Genomic DNA, 12,985 nt, shown 5'->3' with positions numbered 1-12,985 from the left:
CTGTAGCTGCAAACCCGTTTTCACAAGCTTCAACGAACGTGTGTAGCTGGGTGTCTGCTTTTACGGAGCAAATAGCTCTATATCATCGAAGAATTTAGACGCTCTGTACCTTAGGTAAAACTTCTAGTCAACGTAACCACTTCTTGAATTCCTTTCCTTCAATTCGATCATTCCAAGTAATTCCCGTTCGCCTGATCTGCTGCAGATGAATTTTAAGGTACATAAGAAAAGGGGCTACAAAACCACACAGATCGTACATAAGCATGAGCATTCGGAGCACTTCTCGCTTCGTTGACCGCTGTCGTCTAGACAGCATTTCTTCATCATACATCGAAGACATCTTGAAGGTGAAGTAGTTAGTTATGCTCCGTATTCCACCACATCCCGAGTATTTTCTCTGTTGGTAGATCATTACACCCGCTTAACCTTTTCTCAGCTACTGGAGTTTCCTCCAGCTGGGCTACCACCGCCGTTGAGTTGGAAAGCCAGTTTCTCATTTTGAAACTTTGTGAATCAGTTTTATATCCTGCGCGAGGGAAAACGCCTCTTCTTCTGATTCTACGCTATTAAGCATATCGTCCACATAGTGGTACTCGAATATGGCACGAACAGCGGCTGGAAACCTGTCTTTATATAATTGGCGTGTTTGTTTTTAACAAACTGTGCCGTGCATGAAGAACAGCAGGCTCCAAACGTCATCACCTGCATGACATAAGTGCTGTCCAATGAGCAACTCGAAGTAGCTCAAAGTTGTTCTCGTCCTGCTCGTTCTTTTTTGTCAACAATTGGGCATGAGCAGGACAGGGAGAAACTTCGAGCTACCGTCAAACGGAGTGACTTGCAACACTTTTCAAGTTTCTCCCTCAATAATTCTGAATTATAAGGATTTATTCATTCTACTAGTACATGATACTTTTAATATGTCCTAACATTAGTGATTAGTCATGTAATCAGACATATAACAATAATAAAAATATGAAAATAATATCAAAATGATGGGTGTTGCAATCCACCCCTACTGCGGGGTGACTTGCAACACTTCATCGAATTCAATCATGACATGTTTTAGAACAACTTAATCATAGTGATGTTTCATCCTGGGTCATTCTTCACCACTGTCTATGCAGGGGCCTTATTTGAGGGATCCCCCCTCCCTTCATTCCGATTTTTTTTACGATTTCAACGGATCGATTGATATTTTTAAGTTATCGGTTTGAAAGTGATTTATGTCGGTTTAAGAATGGTGTGCACCATCACCGTTCCCTGGATAGTTGTTATTAAAACGGTTTTACTTTCTTTCCCCGCCATCCAAATTACTACGATTATGTTAAGATCATTATTTTGAAAAGGCATTTCCGCAGCAAGCAGTAAAAATCCACAAGTGTTGGATCTTCTTGGAGATTCAACACTGTTTGACCACCGTAAGTCTTTGTTTTACTGTTTTCTGTATTAGGATCACGTAAAATTGTTGATAGGGACAAATCGTACCGCCAAGCGGCTTCCCGGATAAACAATTTTTTAACTTTTACCGCTGCCTTCATCAAAGTTTTATTTGAGAAATTAGAATACATGTGACTTCCTGCAGGTTTCTTGTAGTTTTACGGCATGATAAAGGAATTCTGTAACATCAATGCCAGTTTGAAAAAAAGTTTAGAAACTGAATCAACAGTTTTTGAGAAATAAACTATCGTGTATCAGCTGTTGCAAGTCACCCCGCAGGGGGACAAATTTCAAAAAATTTGATATTTCAAAAACAAACAATTTTATTATTTTAAAGTTTTTGCGGAATTGCATACCTAATTAGGTACTGTAACTGGAGAGGGGACTGATTTTGGTGAAATTATTTTCAATGTGCTACACGAACTTACGATTTTCGACGTTCGACTTGCAATTAACGAAACAGTTTCACAAAATAATACAAAAAACAACAGTGAGTCATATTTTCACCTAAATACCAACTAGGCACAACAAATACAATGTAAACTAGGGATGCATGATGACATAGGTCTATGTTTGGGTATATTTTTATTGTATAAAAAACTAAAACTTGTGGAAAACCCAAGTGTTGCAAGTCATCCCGCTGTTGCAAGTCACCCCGTTTGAAGGTACTTCAAGCTCTCATTGGACAGCACTTTCTTTCTTTCTTTCTTTCTTATTGGCATTACATCCCCACACTGGGACATAGCCGCCTCGCAGCTTAGTGTTCATTAAGCACTTCCACAGTTATTAACTGCGAGGTTTCTAAGCCAGGTTCCCATTTTTGCATTCGTATATCATGAGGCTAACACGATGATACTTTTATGCCCAGGGAAGTCGAGACAATTTCCAATCCGAAAATTGTCTAGACCGGCACCGGGAATCGAACCCAGCCACCCTCAGCAAGGTCTTGCTTTGTAGCCGCGCGTCTTACCGCACGGCTAAGGAGGGCCCCCCCTTATTGGACAGCACTATAAACGTTAAGTTCATCCGAATTCTTCTTGCGTCCCCAAAACAAAACCGTTGACATTGCTGATCCTTCTCGCGTATAAAGACCTGATGGTATCATTAGATCTCCGCAGATAGCTATGCGAAATTCTCTGAAGTGGATTAACACACGCAGCAGTGACGTCAGATAGTCGAGTCCTTTGTGGTTTGTTCGGGTTCACAATGGGAAATACCGGCAGGTACCACACCCTAGAATACTTCATCGCTAGGTCGGCATTTGTTTATTTGTTTATATGATACATCAACAGGCTGTATTAGCCCCAATGATTCTTACTTATAATTAATTACAAAATGCTAGATTACATTATATGGTCAAGTATCATTATCAACTATTCCTAAAAAAAGAACTGAACCTTTCGCGAATTAGTTGACAGGACAAGTTAAAATCAAAAAGAGATGCAACTCTGTTGAATAGTCTTTGAAGACCGCCGATAACACCGAACACACCGTAGTTCATTCGGTGCATAGGAGCCCTGAACATCGAACTATTCCTAAGGGATCGGGGTTGCACGTGGTAGTTAATTTGTTCCAGAAGAGAAGGGCAGTCGAGTCGTCCTTGTAGTAGATCTGCTATCAGTAATGCCCTCGTTGTGCTTCGGCGGACGGAAAGGGATTCCAGGTCAATCAAACGGCAACGGCTTTCATAGCTTGGAAGACGGAAGGGGTTTTGCCACGGTAATCTGCGCAATGCGAATCTCAGAAAACGACGCTGGACGGATTCAATTCTTTCGGCGCCGTTATTATAGTGTGGAGACCAGACGACCGAGCAGTACTCCAGAACGGAACGAGTCAGGCAACAGTACAACGATTTTAGACAGTAAATGTCCGTGAATTCTTTGGCAGTCCTGAAGACGAAACCCAAAACCTTTTATGCTTTTCTGACAATGTAGGAAACATGCTGCTTAAATGTGAGTTTTCTGTCTAGAATAACTCCCAGGTCCTTAACTTGATTGACACGTTCAAGTTCTGTGTCATACAAGATATACTTGTGAATTATTGTTTCACTTTTCCGCGAGAAAGAGATTACCGAACATTTAGATCGGTTAACATCCATTCGGTTAAGCACGCACCAACTTGCAAAGGCATCGAGTTGACGTTGCAGATAGTGACAGTCTTCAATGGAACAAATTCGGAGATACAGTTTGAGGTCGTCTGCGTAGCAAAGCCGTGGTCCTTTGATTGTCAGAATGGCGTCGTTGAAATAGATCAGAAATATCAGTGGTCCCAGGTGACTACCATGTGGAATACCTGAGGTAGCGGCAAAATGGTTCGACTGATGATCTCCAATATCCACGGTAAGGCTGCGACCGGTTAAATACGACTGAAACCATCGCAAGAAAGTACCATTGATTCCGAGGCGATCCAGTTTAGCAATAGCTATGCGGTGGATTCAATTTGTCAAAGGCTGCTGTTAGGTCGGTATAGATTACGTCCGTTTGACTGCGATCCACCATGTTGCTGTGGATGTAGGAGGTAAGGCACAAAAGATTTGTGGCAGTGGAACGACCGGGCATAAATCCATGTTGGTCGTCACTAATGTATGGTTTACAATGGGCGAGTAGAGGTTCCATGATGACTAGCTCGAACAACTTGGCAACAGCAGACAATAAGGTGATACCACGGAACATGTGCGCTATCTTCCAACAAGACGGAAAAATTCCTGACGTAATCGAAAGTTGGAAAACATGGAGTAACGGAGTGATAATGCCATCGATGTGCGTTTTCAGAAATACGGAAGGAATTCCATCTGGTTCAGGGTTGTAGGATGTTTTCAGTTTCAATGCAGCTTCGCGAGCTATTCCAACATTGATATCAACCATTTTCATAGCTTGGCCGGAGATAGGAACGGAGCTCATAGCATTTCGTATTTGGTCTTTTGATAATCTTCCATTGCTGAACACACTGGCGAATTTTTCAGCAAACAGTCTACTGATGTCCTGTGAATTAGACGCCAAAATTCCGTTAAGCGTCATTCGCAAAGGAAGGCCAGATTACGTTGCTCTTTTACGTACTTCCAGAACTTTGTAGGATGTGTTTTCAGCTTCCTTTGCAGTCCACACTGATACTGCGAGAAGCAACTTTTGGCAATCCGTTTGTATTCGTGATTGATTTGTGCATACTTCCGTTTCAGTGACAATGTACGGTACTTTGAGAACTTCCTTAACGCTGCTCTTTTATACGACTTCAGTCGTCGCAGACCACTTGTTTGCCACGGTGCGTGGGGAGGGTTATGCTTCACTATTTTGGGAACATGTCTGTCAACGATTTATGACAGTACATGAGAGAACGTTTCAGCTGCTCGGCATCGAGGAGCTTTCGTATATATCCTTTGCTGATGTACTATCTTTGCGTTTATAGCTGTTTTGAGATTAGGATCATTAAGCATTCGCCGTTCAAGGCACTCCCAGCGCTTCAATGCCATCGATCTGCTGCATGGAAGTCGCACATTATCATATTTCCATAATAAATCTGATTCGTAACGATCGCCCTTTCGACGAGTGAATGTTTTCAACAGGGCCAAAGACCGCTAGATGGACATGGGAAGCTTCTCGGGTTTGACTACGCCCAGATGGGTTTGACTACGCCCATTGTGTAAATAGTCTCCGCTCTCATTATTGCAAGGGCAGATATCTAACATGTGGTGGTTGACGACGCTATCCCCGGTTGATATTGGGTTATTCCTCCGTGAACGCCTCACCCAAGGCACGTTTAATTCCGGTTTGCCGTACAACGTCTTAAGTGTCGATAGAATACTAGCCACATTGGATGCGTGGAGCAATTCGCACCTAACTCGATTTAGTGCCTCTCCCTTCAGGCATTTCCGCAAACAGAGCATGTTCTCTTCATTGGAAAAACCGCACATGTTGACGAATTAAACATAGCTAGGAATAATGGCCAGTCTTCAGCCCGTCCGCTGAATTCCGGGAGATCTTTAGGAACCACCTGGCGTGCAGCCAATTGGCTTCTGTTAAGCAGACATACAGTTTCATCACCAATGATGTCAAGGTTTGTCGTTGATCCCTGTCTAGGAATGAAACCATCTATGCCACCGATAGTTGTTCTTTTATTTGCAGTGTTTGGTCGTGTACGATTTTGATGCTGCTGGAAGCCCAACGAGCATAGAGGAGGTTGTGGACGTGAACTTACGTGGATGCGGCTGGAAATAACGATTACTATTTGAGAATCGTGCTGTCTCGAGTTGATAACCAGTACATTATGCTGTTGCCTTAGACCCTGAGCGGGGTGCTCATCATACTGCGGGTGACTGGCCAAAATCCCGTTGGCCTCTCCAAATGGCAGACCGGAATCATCTGCATTACCAATACGATCAGTATCGTGTATCCAATCCTCAACCTGTTGAACTTTCTCGGTAAACGATATGTTATCTTCTTCTTCACTACACTGAGGATACTGGTCGTAAGATTTTCATACGACAAAACTTATGAGAATGTTTCATAAGAATTGAACTATGAAAATCTTAAGATCTTATTTCGGTCAAATCTATCTTTTTATTGGATATCCAACAAGACAATTCCTCGAAGCGTCGGTGGACGTGTGGTGTGATCACACGCCTCCTAATCACGACGTCCATGGTTCGAAACCAGGTTACATTTTTTTTAAACGAACTTAAAATTTTTCATAAGATTGTCGTATGAAATGCATTTCATTAGTGAATCGTATGAAAATCAATACATTTTCTTGTGGCGAAATTTCAAAAGAGAATCGTATGATAGTCTTACGACCAGTATCCTCAGTGTATCACTGTCAAAATTAGCAAGAATAGCAAATTTCTGTTCCAAGAACCGCTGTTCTAGCGCCTTTATTTCTATCAGTTTCCGCAGTTGTAGTTCCATGAACTTTCTGGCTCGGCTTTTCGAACTGTTAGCCTTTGTGTCATGACTCCGCACGGATTTGATTACATCTGGTAGCTTCCCTGAATCCTGCTGGATAACTGTCTTCTGGATTAGCTGTTGGCAAACAGCTGCATTTGAACAAATTTTAAAAATCTTCAATGTGGTCTACCTGATCGAGGCAAAATGTTGAATAATATTCTATAGAATAAAATCTAAAATCTAAGGGCTGATGCCCACGTAGTGTGCAAGTGGCGTTGAAAAAAAAACACAGGTGTGCATTAGTCCTGCGGTACGGTGACCTTAACCAAATATATTGGTGAAAGTTTCCGGAATTCTAAAAATGACTGCAAGAGCTTTAAATGACATATCGATGACGTAAGAAATGCGATGCTTATATGTAGCTGCTTAGGGCCGATGCCCACGTAGCGTTTTTTCAAGCTGCGTGCACGCCGCTTCCACGCAAGGTACCCAGCATCAAATGTAGTCGTGCACACGTCTACGTGTGCATTACTCAATTTGATGCTGGGTGCCTTGCGTGAACGCGGCGTGCTCACAGCGTAGAAAACCGCTACGTGAACATCGGCCCTTTACTCGTCCAAAATAACTCCCAAGTTTTTTACATGATAAATACGCTCGATTTGTAGTGTAGTACTTGTAGTGCATAATCGCTGTTTCTGTCGCGAAAAACATGATGATTGATCACAGCCTACAGTTTTAATTGCAGCATGACCGAGCCCGGCATGTCTGTGAACTGAGCACGGTGTTCCTCGTCTAAAGCTGAAGAAAAATTTGGAGCATCCGGATCGAAAGATTGACGCTTATGGCTTTGGTCGCTTCGAGCCAGTGTTTCGGCAGCAGGAGGATAAGGTCTTTCAGCATATACCCTACTTGAAACAACGATTCATTGCACTGCCAATTCGCAACATCAGTAATAATTTGCGTTTCAGCAGGAGGTAAGGAAAAAAATAAACATCCGTTCAACACCGAGTTCCAATTGGCCGGTGAAGATTCGTTTCACGGCTTCCGTAAACGCCACCATCAACTGTGCCAGCGTATTCCTAAGGCAACATACGCGGCCCGCGATGCAGTACTCAATTATGTGCGGTAGGTTTCTTTATTACAAGTTTATTTCGATATGTGTCCTTTTTGCCCCTGTAGGGAGGCCTTCTTGCCCCGAGCCTTTTTTTTTAATGGAAAAAAAAACAACAACGGAGATAATTAATCGTTCGAATACAAGTTGGCGAAATTGAAACTAACGAAGTGGCAGATTACACCGTTAAGAACCATGAAAGGAATCTATGACAAAAGGTCGAAAGGACAAAAGGTCGAAAGACAAAAGATCGAAAAGACAAAAGGTCGAAAGGACAAAAGGTCGAAAAGACAAAACGTCGAAAGGGACAGAAAGTCGAAAGGATAAAAGGTCGAAAGGCACAGAAGATCGAAAGGGACAAAAGGTCGAAAGGGACAAAATGTCGAAAAAGACAAAAGGTCGAAAAAAACAAAATGTTGAAAGGGACAAAAGGTCGATAAGGAACAAGTTGATAACAAGTTGGGTGTATTCCAAAGGAATTTGTGAAATGCATTTAATTTCAAGCAGAAATAACACACTCATCTCATCAATCAAAGTTGAAGAATGAGCAAGTTCAAAGAAGGAGTAATTACTATGAAACAGTATTATGAATATCCAGATAGTTCTGTTAGAGATAAAAAAAAGATTGTTGATTTAGAAATAAGTACAGTTGCCTATACAGTTGGCAAAAAATTCTCTTTTATTTTTCACTATTTTTAACAATTAAATAGAATTCATTCAATGATAAATAATAGATGGATATCTAAGTTTTCTAAATGTCACTTCGATCTGTCAAAAAAGTGCAGGCCGCAGCCACGCAGGCGCGCGCATTGAAAATACGCCGATGTGTAAAAGCCCCTCTCTCCCTCAGACAGCTAGACGCCGCGATTCTATCGTTGGTTGGATGCTGGCAATGTTTCATTTACGCTTCTATACAAACGGTGACAGAATCGCAGTCTCCAGACGATAGAATCGCGTGTGTTTGGGGCACCTTAATACACGCCGGTGTATTTGATGTGCGCCATATTGAGAAACGAAGAAAACAAACATTTAGAAAATTAAAACATCCATAAACAACTATAAGTTGTACTCACTGAATGAATTTAAATTAATTGTTTAAAATTGGGAAAAATAAAAGAGCACAGTTTTACCAATTGTGTAGAGCAACTCTGGTGCGAGATTAATTCTCTCCGTTTCAGTTTTTTGTCTATTTCGACCTTTTGTCCCTTTTGACCTGTTGATCTTATTGATCTTTTGATTATTTCGACCTTTTGTTCCGTTCGACGTTTTGTCCTTTCGACCTTTTGTCCCGTTCGACATTTTGTACTTTCGACCTTTTGTCCCTTTCGACCTTTTGTCCTTTTCGACCTTTTGTCCCGTCGACCTTTTGTCTTTCGACCTTTTGTCCTTTCGACCTTTTGTCTTTCGGCCTTTTGTCCCTAACCCCCATGAAAGATGGTAATCTAGAGTCCTTAATACACTGCTCATTCACATCCAAGTAGTTCCAGAAGTATCGTAGTGGCGTGTGTGCATATTAATATGAGTTTTTTTTTTATCAATATGGGACAATTATGCTTTCGGCGTTAGTTCTAACGAGCCAAGCTTGTTAAATCGCCGATTCTGATGTTTTTGTCATTTTAACGATTGAAACATCAAAATAAAACGCAGAAAAATCTGATGTCACAGTAAGATATTTATGCTATTATAGAGTTTGTTGTTTTAACCTTTAAAACGACCAAAGTGATATGAACCTATTTAATCAAAAACAGCAATTCTACATCATCAGAATCGAGTCAATCTCAAGCTTTCCTTGCAATCATTAACTTGGCTATAATTAAAGGCTTTAGCATATATACAAGCCTAAAAAATGGGTTGAAATTTGTTTTGTTCAGTCTTGAACTTGAATGCCGATTGTCAGTATGAAATTCCTTAACCCATATTACCCCAGTAGTATCCAACAAATATCTTTTGTTAATGTTAAGCGCCCAGACGTTAATTAGTTGAAATGTGAAGAATGATATAACCATGTTAGATGTTGTAACTCAAATTAAAAAAAAAAATATTCGAAAAAATGTAAATATTTTTTACCGAATCAAACACAAACTTGTGCTTAAAAGTAAATGTTCAAATATATTTATTAACAAAAGCAAAATTAGTATATACAAAGATCGACTTGTTTACGGATGTTCATGATTAGGTATTTAATATATTTGAACTATTACTTTCAAATTAAATTTTTGTCTAATTCCCATCCTTATGGCATTATCTAATAGAAACACTTTAATTGACAATTGTTTCTTATTTTTTCTTGTTTATGTAGACCACCAGTAAATAGTTAAACATGTACCCAATGAAATGCAGAACGTATAAATGACAAGCAGCATGAGTTCATATGTTCGATATATTTAATATGTTGTGTTTTTCAAAATAGATCGATCTACACGCTTTCGCATAAAACTAAAGAGTAGAAAACTAGTTAACAAGCACTACAGCTAAAGCTAATAATATAGAGAGTGTAGCAATACCACAAGAGCTTAATAAATACTACTAGGAATAGGCAATTTCAGTTTTCCTAATCTACCTACTATTATAATACAGTAAGTTGTAGACGACCACAGCGCTATTACCAAGTACACTCGTTCTAGTTAGCTTTTTTCCAGTGATAGAAAGTAGTACTGGCAACAGTAGGAAGTTCAACAGTAGCACTAATTCTAATGAAATGGGGACAGAGGGTGCGATAGTTAGAAGAAGAAGAAGAGCGGTACGTCAGCGGAAGTAGGTGCGAATAGTGATGACGACGACGATGACGAACCCTACACCACACACGCAGAGAACACTCCCATCACCCGTCAGCCGAGATCTTGCTGAGCCTCGGACCGATAGATTGCTGCCCGATAACTGTACCTGTTGGAGGCGCTTCCGCCGGTCGCTGTCGTCGCCGTCGTCGCCGCTGCCGGCACCGTAGTTGTCGCGTTACCCAGCTGACTCAGTAGCTGCTGCGGTTGCCCCAGAGGTTGCTGCTGAATGATGGTTTGGTTTGCGCCCGCGCTTCCAAAACCACCACCCTCAGTGTTTTGTCTGTTTCGCTGAAGGATCTCGTCCGATTCGAGAAGGAGCCCGCTGTCGCCCAGCGTAAGTAGGTTTTCGAAATCCAACGACTGGTCCGAGTTCATGCGGGAACTCAACAGATAGTAGTACGTTTTGTAGCGTTTCAACTGTGAATAAAAAGACGAACATTATTATCTTGCATTTAAGCATTTCATGCTTTTGGTTCAATCGGTGGTTTTCAATCCAGAATACGCGTATTATATGATATCTTTATCGCATTACAAAAAAAAAATATTAGAGAATTTATTTGAACCAAAACAAATGTAGAATCCTTAACCATTCCATTCCCATGGTAGTTGTAAGTAGAGCATAAGCAAAATTGGCACCTTCTCTCAAACTTTAATCAAATTGTTCCAATAACAAAAAGTAATATTTGGCACATCTGTTGTATGATTCCATTTAAGCCCGCAGTCCACTGTTTGTCATATTGACAAATATTTGTCAAGTTTATCCGGACATCTATCAGACTGATTAGAATTCGACATGGATTTCAGGCTGACTTGACAAATATTTGTTATCATAACAAACAGTGTACTTAAGGATTCAGGCAATTGCGGATCAATCACACTCATCCATATTCTCTTTTCCCAAGCACGTGCTTCCTGGTGTAGCCAACAGTATCGAAGTGTGTTTGTTTACCATCCGATGATTGCTACAACGACTCAACGGCTTTGGACAATAAGTGACAGATCGCCATCAGGTTCCCACCGGTAGGCAGTGGATATTTTTACATCTTCTTATATATAAAAATGAAATGGTCTGTGTTCGTATCCGCATAACTCGAAAACGGATGGATGGATTTTTCATTTCTTCAGCAGAAACATTCGTTATAGCTTCCGACGGGTTTATATGATATTTTCTCAAGCGAAAATCACGAGTAATAGCCTATTCAGATTACGCCATTAATGACATAATAATTGGCGTTTCAGGGTAAATACGCTTTATGATGTCATTATTTACGTAATATTCCATACATTTTGCGCTGTCAAAAGATACCAGCTCTCCCTCTCTAATGGTGTATTTCCGTCCTGCTGGAAGACAGCTGAAATGTTTCCTGTGTACAAAAAGGGAAGCAAGCGCGATATAAATAATTATCGAGGAATCACGTCGCTATGCGCTGTATCGAAGTTGTTCGAGCTGGTCATGGATTCTCTAAATGGTCACTGTAAACATTATATCAGTACCGATCAACATGGCTTTATGGAAAAACGTTCTACATGTACGAATCTACTGTGTCTTACATCATACGTTACAGACAGTATGCTTGCTTGTAATCAAACAGATGTAATTTATACGGATCTAACTGCAGCATTTGATAAGTTGAACCACAGCATTGCGATCGCCAAGCTTGACAGATTGGGAATTGGAGGCAGCCTACTTGCATGGTTTGGTTCGTACCTTACTGAGCGCCAGCTGACAGTTGCTCTAGGCGATTGTCGCTCGGAAAGCTTCTTTGCGATGTCTGGCATACCGCAGGGTAGTCATCTGGGACCGTTGATATTCCTTCTCTACTTCAACGACGTGCATCTAGTTCTAAAAGGACCGCGATTATCATTTGCAGATGATCTTAAAATGTTTTTGCGCATATGCTCAATAGCCGATTGTCACTTACTACAAGACCAGATCGATGCTTTCGCTCATTGGTGCGATCTAAATCGACTTGTAGTTAACCCGAAAAAGTGCTCGATCATAACTTTTCTCGGAAGAAACAACCGATTACCTTCAACTACTGCCTGTTCGGAACGACTATTGAAAGAGTGCACTGTGTGAAAGATCTCGGTGTTCTATTGGACTCCAAACTGACATACTCGGATCACATTTCATATGTTGTTGATAGAGCATCCAGGTCTCTTGGATTTGTGATCAAAGTGACAAAGACTTTCACTGACATCTACTGTTTGAAAACACTGTATTGCTCTCTCGTGCGATCTACGTTAGAATACTGCTCTGCGGTCTGGAGTCCAAACTATAATAATGGTGTCGAACGCATCGAATCCGTTCAACGTCGATTTATACGGTACGCACTCCGCAACCTTCCCTGGAGAGATCCGCTACGACTTCCTCGCTACGAGAGCCGTTGTCAGCTGATCAGCTTAGAACCTCTGTGTATCCGAAGGGATGTATGCAGAGCATTAACCGTCGCCGATATTTTGCAAGGAAGAATAGATTGTGACACTCTTCTGCGGCAAATAAACATCAACGCACAACCCCGACAACTGCGGAGTAACCTAATGCTAAGACTTCCTTTTCGTCGCACAAACTATGGGCTGCGTAGTGCTCTCCATGGTTTGCAGCGTGTCTTCAATAGAGTGGCGTCGGTGTTTGATTTCCACTTGACACGAGATGTCCTCCGCCGGTTCTTCACATCATTTTTTACCGACCAGAACAATTGACGCATAGACTATAGTTATTTAATGTATTTGTGATTGTATTGTATTTTAATCCTTGACAATGTTTTAATGTAGTGATG

The 12,985-nt window shown here is 41.1% G+C and overlaps 1 protein-coding gene across 5 annotated transcripts in view; it reads right to left on the bottom strand.

Moving 5' to 3' along the window:
* Window positions 1-12,985, bottom strand: part of LOC134205688 (PH and SEC7 domain-containing protein) — a 338,134-nt gene that overhangs the window by 7,920 nt on the left and 317,229 nt on the right. For all 5 annotated transcript variants that reach the window (XM_062681206.1, XM_062681209.1, XM_062681207.1 and 2 more), the window contains one exon: window positions 10,312-10,622. In XM_062681206.1, coding sequence (XP_062537190.1) covers window positions 10,312-10,622 — 311 coding nt within the window. The remainder of the gene's footprint in view (window positions 1-10,311; window positions 10,623-12,985) is intronic.

Source organism: Armigeres subalbatus, chromosome 1, assembly GCF_024139115.2.
Source record: "Armigeres subalbatus isolate Guangzhou_Male chromosome 1, GZ_Asu_2, whole genome shotgun sequence".
Taxonomy (NCBI): Eukaryota; Metazoa; Arthropoda; class Insecta; order Diptera; family Culicidae; genus Armigeres; species Armigeres subalbatus.
The sequence above is the reverse complement of the archived record's forward strand: the minus strand, read 5'-3'. Positions and strand labels throughout refer to the sequence as shown.